General features: G+C 37.0%; 1 protein-coding gene across 3 annotated transcripts in view; it reads left to right on the forward strand.

The window, feature by feature from the left end:
- LOC112047515 (uncharacterized) overlaps positions 1–15473 on the forward strand; it is a 475328-nt gene that overhangs the window by 124430 nt on the left and 335425 nt on the right. For all 3 annotated transcript variants that reach the window (XM_052881718.1, XM_052881721.1, XM_052881719.1), the window contains exon 2: positions 4258–4678. In XM_052881718.1, the coding sequence (XP_052737678.1) occupies positions 4258–4678 (421 nt within the window). The remainder of the gene's footprint in view (positions 1–4257; positions 4679–15473) is intronic.

Here is a 15473-nt window from a genome sequence, read left to right on the forward strand (position 1 = left end):
CAGAAAGACAGACAGACAGACAGACTTGCTATCGCATTTATAATATTAGTAGGTATAGATGTAGTTTCTTACAAATAAATGATTGATTTCTTTCGTCATGCAGAAGTTAGCGAAGAACTGAATGAAAAGAGCAGAAAGTTGTTTGGCAAAGTTTTTGAAGTTAGAAGATAACTCGGACGAAGTCACGGTATTCAGATAGTATAGTATAAGCCCCCATTCACACGAGAGTTTTTTGTCAACGCTGTCGTGTGAACATATACTTGGAAATGCATTTGTTGTGTTTGAACGTTTTTTTAACGTCCGTTAAAAAAGCTCTCGTCCGAATGAGGGCTAAGAGAAGGTGTTAAATAAATCACCGTTTACAACAACAACAAACACTATGCAACACGCGAGTCGAATTATTATTAAAACCAATTTATTTACCACTGTCAGTTCTCATATCAAACATGATTGCTTTATTAAATGCATTACTGATACATTGCAAAAATATCTTTTATTATAATACTTTTAAGGTATATAATCGTGTGATTGGAATTAATATAAGTAACCAATTTACAATTGATTGCAATCAGTTCCATATATACGAGTTGGTATTAATATTGGAATTGCTTTAGGAATGGCATAATAATGTCGTTTAATGTAAAGAAAACATAGGTAATGCGGATAATTATAATCGTTATTTGTAATACGTATTCAGTTACTTTATAGTAACGGACTCCCACCACGAATACAATTTATTGGAATGAAGTTTCTTATCGCTAGGATATGTGGTATTTTAGCTCTTAGCGAATTAGAGCGAAACCGAAAAATAAAACTTTCCCATGCTCTGATATTAAAAACAGCTTATAGTGTTTTTCCAGACTAGGTATAATAAATTATAAACTAAAATAATAAAAAGTAGACTATATTATATTATATGTATACAGTAAAAGCTCTTTATTCACGCTTCCTTTATTCACGTTATCACTATTCGCGGCTAAATATTTCGTTATTCGCGGATATGACTGACGAAATTGACGTAAAATCTGCATATTTTAAACTTTAACTTGCAAATACCTATTGCCGACATTGCAAATGGTTTAAGAATGCCACTGCTTAAAATCACTTTGAATTAAAGAAGCTTTTAAAAACTGTCAAGCAAAAAAAATTACATAATACTTCCAACCATTGTCTAAGACTGAAGATAATAGTTAATCAATAGCTTCAATTAATTGTTGTTACTTTATATTTTTGTTATTTATTTTGTCACCCAAGAACGTATCCCATATAATGCCATTTAATATACCATTCCACATTCACGGTTTCGGTATTAGCGACACATTTAGAGAACGTATCCCCCGCGAATAATGAGCTTTTACTGTATTCTACTAAAATTTTCTGGTATTTTAAGACAAATATTTTCAACATTTCTTTTTCCGGAATTGTACAATATTTCAATAATCACAACAGAAAAAATCAAAGTGGACAACGTTTGTCTGTTAGCAGACATTAGTATAAAAATAGTGATATTAGGAATGTACTAAAAAGAAACAAAACGAAAAAATGCTTGACGATTTGCTAGATTCAGCAAAGTCGAATACATAATAATATAATGTTTACAAAATATGATTATTATGTTAGGCGAATTCCCATAAAGTTACTTTCGCCATAAATAACAACAAGTCAGAGCACAATATAACTTATCAATTTTATAATATTTATGTGCTATTAAAAATCTAGAAGCATTGTTTGTTTATTAGCTAACAGTAAAATTGTTAGCCTAGTCTTTAACCAAAAGATTAAAGATTTACGTCAAAACCTCGAGCCAGTAATTAAAGTTTGTAATATAAATGGAAGGCTCTTATTAAGTCGTTTAACAAGCTGTCCCGACATAACAGCACTTGACAGGATAATCCATGTTTGCGTGTATTACTTAACTATTATAATAATATTTACAGTTTGAATTTTAGAGCTTTTGAATGAGCTTGCTTCGAAGCTTCGAAGTTGTGACTGTGTTGTTTAAAGTCTAATATGTAGGTGTCATACCTAGATGAGTATTTCAATATTATCAGCATGACTGCCTCCATGGCACAGTGGAATGCGCGGTGGATTTACAAGACGGAGGTTCTGGTTTCGCACCCCGCTGGGCTGATTAAGATTTTCTTAATATGTTTGGCTGATGGAAGGATTCGGCTGTGGCTAGTTACCACCCTACCGGCGAAGTCGTACCGCGAAGCGATTTACTTCAATACTTTTCCTTTTCAGCTTTAACTAGATTATAGGCATGTGGAAAAGTATTAGTTAAAATATCAAAGCTAGCGCCTACGTATCTGTTTAATTATTATTTAATATATCAAACAATTATGTTAGCACAGCGGACTTGGCGATCAACTAGCACAATATTATGTTGGCTATACAAATGCTACAATACCCTGTAGTGGTGCCTTGCTATAAAATACTTTTCATTAAAATATGGAGCCAAATATGTTCCAAAAATAGTATTTTATAATCTAAAGAAAACAGTGGCGTTCTTTCCCACAAGAGCAATGCCCTGTTATTTTCAAAATACTTTTCATTAAAATATGGAGCCAAATATGTTCCAAAATAGTATTTTTAAAACTAAAGAAAACAGTGGCACATGTTGACACAAGATAAGTTAAAATAAACACCAGTAGCCTAGATAAACGTGTCAACTCGCCTTTTGAGCTTACCTGGATTACGTTTGTGGGTTTCTGGGTGACAGTTTTTGCTTGTTTGCTTAAAAATTGTCAAACGAAACAGTTGGGAATTTTAGGGATTGTTTTGTAGTTGTTTTGTTAGCTTGACGGTTGGGTTTTTAGAACGCGTAAAGGGTTTTCATACCTAACTTACGTACATACCATGTACCTAGGTGTTTGAGTTCCTATTGTTTTCGTGTGCATAATTTTTTCATCTTGTTAGAAGTTAGGTACTTACCTATTTATTTATTTTATTTTAAATGGAAGTATACCTATAGGTTTTCCCATTTAAAATAAAATAAATAAATACGTACGTATTATATCTTTTTCATACCTATGCTATGCTATGTAGGTAGGTATCTATCTATGTTCAAGGTAGGTAGATAGGTACCTACTTAGAGTGTCTAGTACCTAAATGCTATGTAAACGGATACTGTATCTACTGATTGCTTCTGAAAATGGTTTTGTTTGATATTTTTTAGATAGATGCAAAATTAATATAGTCCTTAGTAGGTAAGTACCTACTAACGATAAAATGTAAATCCCGTAAAAATTGCGTCAAATAGAAAACACGTAGTAAGATGCCATTCCGTACTTATAGGTAGTTTTTGAAAAGGTGTAGGTAGATAATATTGCGTTTTCAGGTACAAAATTAATTTTGTGTGTAAAAAGGTTAAATGTAACATCAACATTTTGTTTGTATTCATGTATACAAAGTGCAAAAAACTGGCATTCGAGTGTGTTCTCGCCGCCATGATATAGAAGTGCTCGAATATTAAACCGGAGCTAAGCTAACGAGTTAACTAAAACCGCGTAAGGTTTATAGAGGCCGCCCAAGGAATGTGCGCCGCCGGTCCGTCGCAGCCGCGCGGGCGATCGTCCGCAGCGCACGTTACAAGGAGCGTCGCCTAACGAGCGCGTGACGTCACGTGCTATAGACCTTCTAACGAGAGCTAGTGATCTAAACAGTAGTGGCATCACACTAAAGAATACACTTCCAACCGTAGTACCGGTCCGCCAGTATATATACTTCAGAGCGTTAAACATTTCGATAGCGTGAGTTAGAACTTTCCTATTTTTATCGTAAACTATCTGAAAAGTTCAACATTTTTTGTTTTTATTAAATTCTTTGTACTTTTGTTAGTTAGGATTGCTATTTTTTTTCGTTTTTTAACATTTATTTATTAAAATAAAAAATAAAATGTCAAATTTTAATTGATGGTATGCGATCAGCGCCATCTAGTGGCAACTAGGGAAGTTTGTTTTCATCGAACAGTGGCGCCATGTTGTATTCAGTGTAACAGTATTTCCTGAAACTAAAGCTTTTCTGTTTTTATGAAAACGAATTTTAATTATAAAGTTTTGTATTTTTGTTTGTAACAATAAACTTAAAAACTACTGGACCAATTTGAATTCTTTCGCCAATATAAAACTACATTGTCAGGGAGGATAAATACTGTATTTATCCCCGTATTCCCATGGGAATACAATGGGAATATGGAACTAAGCGGGTGAAAAAGTGAGTTTCTGCTAGTTAATAATAATATTTTTTTTGTTTCAGAATATCAAACAATGAAAGAAATGAAAGCCCGGGGACAGATGGCAGCGTCTCTCCAGAACCGCCCGACCGACCTCCCGGGAAGGTCCGACAAATCCACCCGGAGCAAAAAGCTCAAGTACTAGCTTACGACTCCACCTATCGTAAGAAGAACAAACCAAAGTCCCTCCCTCTGGAAGACAACCAAATGTACAATCACTTAGCAAACGCGAACGTTGCAATGTCGCCAATGTATCCCTTGACACCGAACATTTGTATGGAGGGTGGGAAGATCGAGTTCATAAAGTCGCCGCCTGGCAGCGCGAGGAACAGCGTGGCGCTAGTGTCGCCCCCGCAAACTCCGTTGTTAATGCGACGCGGTTCGAAAGAGAGACGCGATGTGCGAGCGTGTAGCGACGAACCTGAGAAGTTCGATGGAGATAAGGTAGGTGGCGTTAATTTGAAAATCGTACATTTTATGTTCAAGTTTAGTCAAATTCTTCATTCAAATCGATCACTCATTCACTCCATGCATGTTTATTTATTTAAAAATCTAGAAATAGAAGTGTTGATATCTTTTTATTAAATAAATGTTTATATTAATAAAGTTTTGTAACTTTTTTACCAACTTCAAATAAAGAAAATGTAGGTAGGTGTATCTACCTACAACCGTGATTTTTTTAAGACTACTGATCCGATTTGGATATTCATTAAGTATATCAGAAAGTTATGGTCTTAATGTGATATTAAGTTATCATCATAATATCAGCCGATGGACTTCTACTGCAGGACATAGGCCTTTTGTAGGGACTTTTATACATGAAACATAGTGATCCTGAACTGAGCCTGCATCCAGGGAATCCGTGTGACTTGCTTGATGTCGTCTATCCACCTGGCGGGGGGTCGACCAACACTGCGCTTTCTACTGCGGGGTCGCCATTCCAACACCTTGAGACCCCAACGTCCGTCGGCTCATCGAACTATGTGTCCCGCCCATTGCCACTTTAGCTTTGGTCTGTTCAATCAAACGTTACAACATAAATTATAAACAAAACAAAAATTATAATAATTATTATAGAGTAAAGTAAGTTTGTGGTATTGTAGGGGATAATCTCTGGATCTACTGAACGGGTTTTGAAAATTTTTTCACCCTAGAAAGTCACGTTATTTGCGAGTGTTATGGCCTTATAGGCTATTTTTCCCCATACTCTCACGGGAACAGGAAGACGAGTAAAATCGCGGGGCATTTGCTAGTCTTTAACAAATTCGTCAACTTGAAATCAAAAGCACTAAGTTTTCCAAAACGCTCTCTTTTTCAAATGCAGAACTTTTAAACAATTACGCAAAGCCTCAAAAGTTAAGGGCGGCATCAATTTCAATAAAAAGTGCCTTGTCTTTTCATCCCTCGTCAAAAAAGGTTCTAAAGTTCTCCAATTTGTGTGTCCAAGATCGGCATTTGGTTCGTCCTCTCGTATAATGCGACATAAAATTTTCCATCGCTTTTATTTTCATCATTGATCGTTAGTATCTCTCTGACGCAGTGCTTGGCTTACAGAGAGGATTTGGATTCGATTCCCGAATTTTACAATTTAGTAAATAGTCATCATTCATCATTACCAGCCGATACACGTCCACTGCTCAAAACACAACGGTCTCGAGCCGCCAGCATCCAGCGGCTCCCTGCAACCCGCTTGATATCCTCGGTCCATAGTATATAGTGGTCGACCAACACTGCGCTTTCCGGTGCGGTGCGGGGTCGCCATTCCAGCCCTTGGGACTCCAACGCCCATCGGCTCTTCGAACTATGTGGCCTGCCCATTGCCAGTTCAGCTTCGCGACTCGCTGAGCTATATTTCTTCATTGGATGATTTGTGTTAGTAAATAGTTAATCATAAAAAATATATACTTTTCCAAGATTTTGTGTGAATTGGGTGAAATATTCGTTGAAGTGTCGGAAGTGTCAAAAAAGCCAAGCCACTTGGGAGATATAATAGGGAATGATGCTTTTTCCGTTTGATATATTATAACAAAACAATGCATGGTTACGAGCCGTGATAGACCAGTGGATATGACCTCTGCCTTCGATTAGGAGGGCGTAGGTTCGAATCCGTTTCCGGGCATGTACCTATAACTAATCAGTTATGTGCATTTTAAGAATTTAAATATCACGTGTCTCAAACGGTGAAGGAAAAACATCAAAAGGAAGCATACCTTAGAATGTGTGTGAAGTCTGCCAATCCGCATTGGGCCAGCGTGGTGGACTATTGGCCTCACCCCTCTCATTCTAATAGGAGACTCGTTCTCAACAGTGAGCCGAAAATGGGTTGCGTATGCATGGTTTAAGGATATTCAACATTTATAAAAGGATTCAACGGAGCGGGCGTCTGCTAGTAAGTATTATATTAAAAATCTCTTATGTCACCAAAACAATCTAACACGATAGTCTACCAATAACAAATCCCTTGTCACAAAGTAATCTCGGATACAATATTTCTGAGACAGCCATAATAGAGGCTTTCAAAAACAATTTTGGTGCGACTAAATACGCATTAAGGTGTATAGGGCCAATTATTTTCAACCCTCCTTCTGATCGGGGGATGTTGGATGAACCTACATGCCATCTTAATCTTATTCAATAACTTGTATTATGTAAGTATGTGTATGAGAGAGCCGTGATAGCCCAGTGGATATGACCTCTGCCTCCGATTTCGGAGGGTGTGGGTTCGAATCCGGTGCGGGGTATGCACCTCCAACTTTTCAGTAGTGTGCATTTTAAGAAATTAAATATCACGTGTCTCAAACGGTGGAGGAAACCTGCACACCAGAAAATTTCTTAATTCTCTGCGTGTGTGAAGTCTGCTAATCCGCATTGGGCCAGCGTGGTGGACTATTGGCCTAACCCTTCTCATTCTGAGAGGAGACTCGAGCTCAGCAGTGAGCCGTATATGGGTTGATAACGACGATGTAAGTATGACTGATAAAGCGAATGTTTTTTTTCATATATGTCTTACTTTGAGAAGTGGTGGTTTTCGAATACAAAATATAGGTTATTTTTGGGGATATTAACCCCTATTTTATCCCCGTTAGGTTTGATATTTCAATTAAAGGTCCCTTTTCCAAGGTTCAGTCTGTATCAAGATATACATACCATTTATCGAGGAAGGTTATCTAGCAAAGCGATGTTCCATTAGATGTGATAGTAAACTTCATTAATAAAAATAAATTAAAACGGAGGCCCTGGGTTTGATTCTCGACTGGCAGATTGAGATTTTATTAATTGGTCCAGGTCTGGCTGGTGGGAGGCTTTGGCCGTGGCTAGTTACCACCCTAGCGGCATACACGTACCGCCAAGCGATTTAGCGTTCCGGTACGATGCCGTCTAGAAACCGAAGGGGGTGTGGATTTTCATCCTCCTCCTAACAAGTTAGCCCGCTTCCATCTTAGACTGCATCATCACTTACTTACATCATCAGGTGAGATTGTAGTCAAGGGCTAACTTGTAAAGAATAATAAAAACCTTATACCTATATGTATATACAATACATGCCTCTTTAATCTTAAAAATCTGAGCACATAAGTTTCATTAAAATTGTTATTTTGATGAAAATACTCATAATAGGTTGCTTTATAAAGACTCACGTTAACTTTATATTAGAAATGTTATCATGTAGGTATATTTAGTTTCCACTAAAAGATACCTCTGAAGGGAAACGTAAATCAATCTCTAGGGTTCATTAGACATCTGCATTAGACGTTGGACCAGTCTCATTTAAATGAATGCAAATCTCTTGAAAGGCGTCTACTGGAAATGCAAGGAGATGGAACGTAAAATATATTAATTGTATTCATATAACTGAAATTTCATTTTAAGTAAGTAATTACTAATAAATTCCTATAAAGACTATTAGTTATTCCGTCTATACTTATGATAAATCTGTAAAGAGGTCAATTCTGTACATGAAATATATTTCCAAAATAACTAACAGGGGGTATTAACTTAATAACTAGTGATCGATACTGATGCCAAAAATGCAATCAGTTATCATTTTTATAGGGTAGGGGTAGGGTAGGATAGGGGTTTGGTAGAGGTAGGGTAGGAGTAGGTTAGGGGTAGGGTAGGGGTAGGGTTGAGTCACTACTCATCCCCAGTAGCTGTAGAGTGGGAGTAGGAGTAGGTAAGGGGTAGGGTTGAGTCACTACTCATCCCCAGTAGCTGTAGAGTGGGAGTAGGGTAGGGTAGTAGTAGGGTTTCACGCGGACGAAGTCTCGGGCATCCGCTAGTACTAACTAATACCATGTTATATTGGCAATAGTATTGACAATATTATTGCTTGTGGCCGGGAATAGTTTATTAAGACTTGACCCACAGATACTATCCACTGTGCACTGTAAAAATTCAGATTGATATTCCTTCAAAAAGCGCTCTGATTCAGAAGGTACTAAAGGAGAATTCTACCTATATCTTTATTACCTTTGCTCGTAATACCAAGGGATCAATGCAAGCATTAGATAGAAGATGGGAGCATAGCAAATCGCTTCCCAATATGCCCGCCTCGTCTTGCTATCATGTTACAAGCATAATTCCAATATTAATATTAATGGTATGTGCACTTTGAACGTGATTTCACTCTTACATGGAAATTTCCAGACAAAATGTAGTCGTATCCGTCGATGTATGCTTGTATTTGTGTTTTATTTTGTTTCTTCTATTTTAAGTTGAAATTTTAGTCGTTAGTTTGTCTAAATGGTTAGGTGCACTGAATATGATTCTCGTTTTAATTTGAGAAGGATAGAAATATTGAATTCCATCGCCTAAACTTAACTAGTGAAAATGCTTTTAGGCCCAAGCCACTTGTATTTACAAACTAGCTGACGTCGCGCGGTATTACCCGCGTGGTTCCCGTTCTCGTAGGGATACCTACAGGGATAATATAGCCTTCCTCGATAAATGGGCTATCTAACACAGAAAGAATTTTTCAAATCGGACCAGTAGTTCCTGAGATTAGCGCGTTCAATAAAACAAACAAACAAACAAACTCTTCAGCTTTATAATATTAGTATAGATTCTTTCATAAATTGGAAAGTACATTATCAGTGACCACCTAATATCGGCTATTTATCTCAATTACCTCAAAATCATATCTAAAACAGAGAAAATCGCTTTGGATGGAACCCACTTGTTCAACTTTTGTCGTCAGTTTTAAAACAGTCTTTAACTAATTGGAGGGCAACGTAATATACATATATGTGACATAGTCACGCCTTTTAAAAATAATAATAATAATAATAATTTCTTTATTAAGGATAAAAATCCACATACAAAAGTATAATAATTTAAATATACGTCGTAAATTTTAAGTATGCCCACGGCAAAAATTCTCTTTTTCAAAAAAAATTGTGAGTTAAGTCTAGGGCATTGCTGCTTGATTAATTATTATTCATTTATCTTCATCTATGTTATCTATGTTTATCCTTAATCTAACCTTATCTGTCTCTTCATACAACCATGTAAAACCTTAATCAGTGTCAGTCAGACGTCAAGCGAAAACAGGTCAAGATTTAAAAACGATGCAAATGTGAAGACTAATTTTAAATTCTAGACATAGTCGTCAGTGAATGTGACCTCCAAAAGTAGAAAAAACTCAACAGACCATCGAAAATTAAAAAATATAATATAATATATTTTACACAGAAGACCATCCATTAGAGTTTTGTAAAACGTAAAAGATCCAAAATAAATCAGTTATATCACAAAAAGAGTTCAATTAACAAAATATCAACCTGAAAAAAATGTATAATTTAGCATCACACATGGTCATCATACTAGAAGAGAACTGTTATGTGGTGTGGACGATATTACTGGCTATTTTTGTAGTGTTCATTATGTTGAATATAAGAAACGAAAGAAAAATTCAAGATGACTAACGTTTAATTTATTTAATAGTTATAAACTTAAAGAAGACAGCGATACCAAAAAACCCGAAACAAAGAGCAAAATGAGACAAGAAATAAACGGATGTCAAAGTGAGCTTAAAGTGGTGAAGAGTTTAAACTGGCGGTGTATTAGAATTTCATAAAACATGAAAGTTCCAGACTATAAAAGTTTGATAACAAAAAGTTCCATCACAAAAAGTTTCATAGCAAAATTGTTCCATCTGAAAACAATGTAGCATCACATTCATCGGAAGAAAACAATATGCTGTTTGGACTGTATTTATTTACAATTTTTATAATGTCCATGAAGAAACTGAAGAATGAAGTTCAAAGGTTCTATTTACCTAAGATTTTTCATGTTCAGCATCAAAATGTCCAAGAAGTGTATCTTTTAATATCTGAAGGCTTTGGGTAAAATTTTGCACATTGATAGATTAATGTCTAGAACCTCCCGTTTACCCAAAATTTCCACGCTAAAGGTTTACACGAATGTATCTGTAGGGTACAAAATTTATTATTAAACTTAAATATTATTTTTTTAGTAGATATACAATTCAGTAGATACACAAGGTTATATTAGAATATGTATATCTTGGTTCATTTTAAATCATTTATTGTATATTCAATGTAACTGTAAAACAGAATATTTCTCATAGTTCGAAGTTCCAGCCCGAATTTCTACTCTGAAAACTATTTTTCATAAAATGCGATGCACAAAAATTTTAAAAGTCACATTCCACAAAAACGAATTATCGTATGGAGTAACTGGAATTTTATCGAATTCTAATCGCGTACAAATAAACTGGCGAATTTAAAAATGTTTGTATTTATTTTTCTCTTCGGAATATGTCCCTCGTCCATTGACATCTTAGCTATGCGGCTCGTTGAGGTCGGTATCATTGTTTCTGTTGCGGATCTCCTCAATTCTGATTCGATACGGCAGAATTGTTTTTTATTTAGTGACAAGTTAACCCTTCAACTGGGATCTCACCTGATGTTAAGTGACGATCAGTATATGATGCAAGCGGGGTTACTTGGAAAAGGTACATGTATATCCTACCTATACCTCAGTCTGTGTCTATTCGACATCGTACCGGAACGTTAAATCACTTAGCAATACGACATTGACGTTCTTGTCCTATAGGGGTGGTAACTAGCTACGACCGATGCCTACCACCAGAGCAAAACTGATTCAAAAAATATGAAATCCGTGTTGGGTATCGAACCCAAGACCTCTGTTGAGAACCAGAGCACTACCAATTGCGCCAAAAAGACAGAATGGTCGTCAAAAGAGATACTCCGAGCTACGCCCGCTGAGTGATTTAAAGCCTTTTTAATTTCACTATGAACAATATCCTCTAGATCAAAATAAGGTAGGAATAAACATAGCAGTGGTTCTTCTATATACGAGCTATTTCACAAAAACTTCTGCTAAAATTCTTTGCTTCTATTGTTTATATATCTCTTGACTCTAGTTGAATTATGGGTACATAATTCAACCCCGATTCCAACGCCGATTGTAGACTTAGACGCCAGAAAAACATCTTTTACGATCCTGTCGAAGACAACGATCGACAACGCTTTCCAGACAACACTAACGCAAGCTGTACAACATCTTCGCCGGCGAAGACGAGGTCCCCGATATCTGACGTCACCCGGACGTGGATTACTCACGATGTCTGAACTGATACACTCAGGCCAAAACACCCTTCTAGAAAAGCCCTCTTAAGTCCGAGTCTCAGAGGAGACACCCTTCTTTCTCTTCTTCTTGATGTCGCTGCTCTGCAGGTCTTCTTGAGGTCCCTGTATCACGTTGACCGTTACCGATGTGTCTCCTACTGCTGCTGCCAGGTACAGCAGCAGTAGGAGACACCCTTAGAAAGTCGGTTTGCCCATCTCTTCTGCTTCTACCTTCGGGTCCCATCAGGCGACGCCTACGGCACTTACACACAGATGAAAAAAAAACCATTGATTTCAATGATTATATCCGCAAAGTAACGCCTGCTTCTATCCAACATTGATTTCAACACATTCAGTGAATAGGCATCTAGGTTTTTCACCATAAAATAAAAGTGCGTCACCCCAGTGAGTACCTAAATACAATGCATATAACCATAACATGGTGTAATGACTGTTCCCCATTTGTTGCTTGTCTGTTTGCCGCCATTGAGGGGCGCATTAGCTAAAGTGGCCCATACGTTACGTGCCCTCTGCGTTTGATGCAGTAATGTACCGTGAAGATTCAGGGCTCCGACTGTTCCTATAATACGTAGGAGTAATGGCCCGGTTAAGATGATCGTTGTTAATTGCTTCCTTACCTTTAGTTTTTGTTGCTAGGGCCATATTGCTGTAGACTTGGCCAAAGTAAAGGAAATAATACTCGTAACATTGTGAGTTGGTGATAATAAAAAGATCTGGCTGAATTTGTTGGGGGATCTCTTCTCAGATTAGAACTGTTTTAAAAAAATATGATCATAGCTTTTAAATATGACGATTTTCATGCTCCTCCAAATATTCGGAAAAACTGTGTATTGAATATTAAGTACGGTAAAGTTCAGTTCTTTGAGCTATAGAGGCTTACCTCTGACTTTCTACATAACATCAAGGATACATTTATTACACTTTTGAGAGCAGATGTAAAGTTTTGCTTTATAACCAAGAGGTCCTGGATTCGAATCAAATTGTTAAAAAAGATGTCTTTATCTTTAAAAATAATTTTCAACTATTAGGTTGGAGTAGGCGCGTAATAGAAAGAGGCATTTGGCAGGAATACAACACCAGGAGTACAGCAATGGTCCAATTAGTCACATGCAATACAATACGCAAAAATGAACTGCCTATACCCTAAGAACTCATCATCATCATCATTATTAACAGGCGATGGATGTCCACTGCAAGGACACGTTCCATTTTGTACTAAATTTTCATAAAATGCATACCATAGCTTAAAACCTTTTTTATGCCACTGTCCAATGGGCGTTAATCGAATCAGACTTCGCAAATTTAAATCCATCTTAACCACGGAGCCATGAAGGCTGCAATTAAGATCATGCCTTCCCAAAATCCAAATAACTTTGGAAATACCATAGTTGGGATTAAGGACCGACACTGTTCTTTACAACTCCGTAGTGGAGCAATGCCAAAGCGCACCGCAGGAAACAGAGCAGTTGCAAAACTTTTAACAAATCCCTTTAGAGCTAGACTCTGGCCTAGGGTTGCCAGGTCGTCGAATCTTATAGCCGGACAGACAGTTTGGCCGGACATTTGGGCAAAAGGGCCGGACTTTTGGGCAAATGGGCAAAAATGCCGGACGATTGGGCAAAAACGTAGGACGCCCTACATTATTGAGGGTTTTGTGTCTCAGTACTAATCAATCATAATTAATTATTTTAATAATTAAAATTAGATGCATCGTTGGTTCAGTGGTTAGCCTGTGTTTTGAGTTCGAATATTGTTTTTTTTATGTTCTTTACAAGTTAGCCCTTGACTACAATCTCACCTGATGGTAAGAGATGATGCAATCTAAGATGGAAGCGGGCTAACTTGTTAGGAGGAGGATGAAATTCCACACCACTTTCGGTTCTACACGACGTCGTACCGGAACGCTAAATCGCTTGGTGGTACGTCTTTGTCGGTTCAATCTATATAATGAGTAACTGAGTCTCAGCCCGGAGTTGGGTAGTTGGTGAGATCACAGCACCGTGCCTGAAAGAGCACGTTAAGCCGTCAGTCCTGGTAATAATTATCATTGGCATCTGATAGTGATCGTTAATGAATTTTACATTATCACCATTTGCCAGCCAGCATTCAAGCAGCGTGGTGGGTCTAAGCTGCATAACACCTCTTCTGTAAGTAAGGAAGCCTGGCCCTATAGTGGGCCGATATGCTGATAATGATGATGAAAATTTTTATGCAAAATGAATCTTTTTTGAATTTACCATAAATGTAAAAGCCAAATCAGGACAAGCCGGACATCGTTTATTTTCCTCCAATCAAAAAGCCTGATTTATCTTGTCATGCCTTTGTCCGGAGTTAGCTTGACGCCTGGCAACACTACTCGGGCTGAAGCCAGCCGTTTCAACTATGCGATCCATTTAAACCACGGAAACCGATGTTTTAGATTGTTTTATTATTATACTGGAGGAGAATTAATTCAACAAATCAGGTATTGAAAACCTACGGTCTAGAAAATGATTTGATCGGGGAATGGTTTGTCATGCCTTTCTAATTAAATTACCTATTTACTTTTGGGTTTTAAGGAGAGCTTTTGTATGCATGTAATTTCATTATTTCTTTCAGTAAACTTTGTTTTTGTTTGTATATTCAAAGAGTTTCTTTAAATATGGACAAGCGTTTAATTATTATATGATATAATAATTATTATTAAACGCATACAAATGTATTATCTAAAGAATTTTAAAATCTATACTAATATTATAAAGCTGAAGAGTTTGTTTGTTTGATTGAACGCGCTAATCTCAGGAACTACTGGTCCGATTTGAAACATTCTTTCAGTGTTAGATAGCCCATTCATCGAGGTAGGCTATAGGCTATATATTATCCCCGTATTCTTACGGGGACGGGAACCACGCGGATAAAACCGCGCGGCGTCAGCTAATCTAAATATAAACTCAGTGCATCTGTTTAGAAGCTCGCTCATTGTATCACCGGGAACAATAAATAAAATACTCGTAGCAAGTAAAACTACGCAGCAAAGTTGCTTGTAAAAGTTTTTTACTACTAAAAAATCGTAGTTCTAGAATAGTTGATGTTAAAACAACTCGGATGTAAGTGGAACGGCAGAAAGTTACAAACTACACGAAGTTTTAAACAAAAGGTGCGAATAGTTTTTTGCTCACAAAACGGGAAACTAAACGATTTTCTTTAATTTATAGTAATTGACGAATTAAAACTTACCAAGTAACGATGATTTAAGTATATTCTCTATAGACAATCTATAATATTTCCTATCATTATCATTATCAACCCATACTCGGCTCACTGCTGAGCACGAGTCTCCTGTCAGAATGAGAGGAGTTAGGCCAATAGTCCACCACGCTGGCCTAAATGCGGATTGGCAGACTTCACACGTAGATAATTAAGAAAATTCTCAGGTATGCAGGTTTTCTTACGATGTTTATCCTTTACCGTTTGAGACACGTGATATTTAATTTTCTTTAAAAACGTTTCTGCAGCAACTACGACTTGACTGAGCGTGTATTGGTCGCTGCGTGCATGATGGTTCGACTTATGAAACGTCTTCGCTGCCGTTTGCGCGGCAGAAACGTGAGAATAATTGACCATCA

This window comes from Bicyclus anynana, chromosome 5 (genome assembly GCF_947172395.1).
Source record: "Bicyclus anynana chromosome 5, ilBicAnyn1.1, whole genome shotgun sequence".
In the NCBI taxonomy this organism is placed as follows: domain Eukaryota; kingdom Metazoa; phylum Arthropoda; class Insecta; order Lepidoptera; family Nymphalidae; genus Bicyclus; species Bicyclus anynana.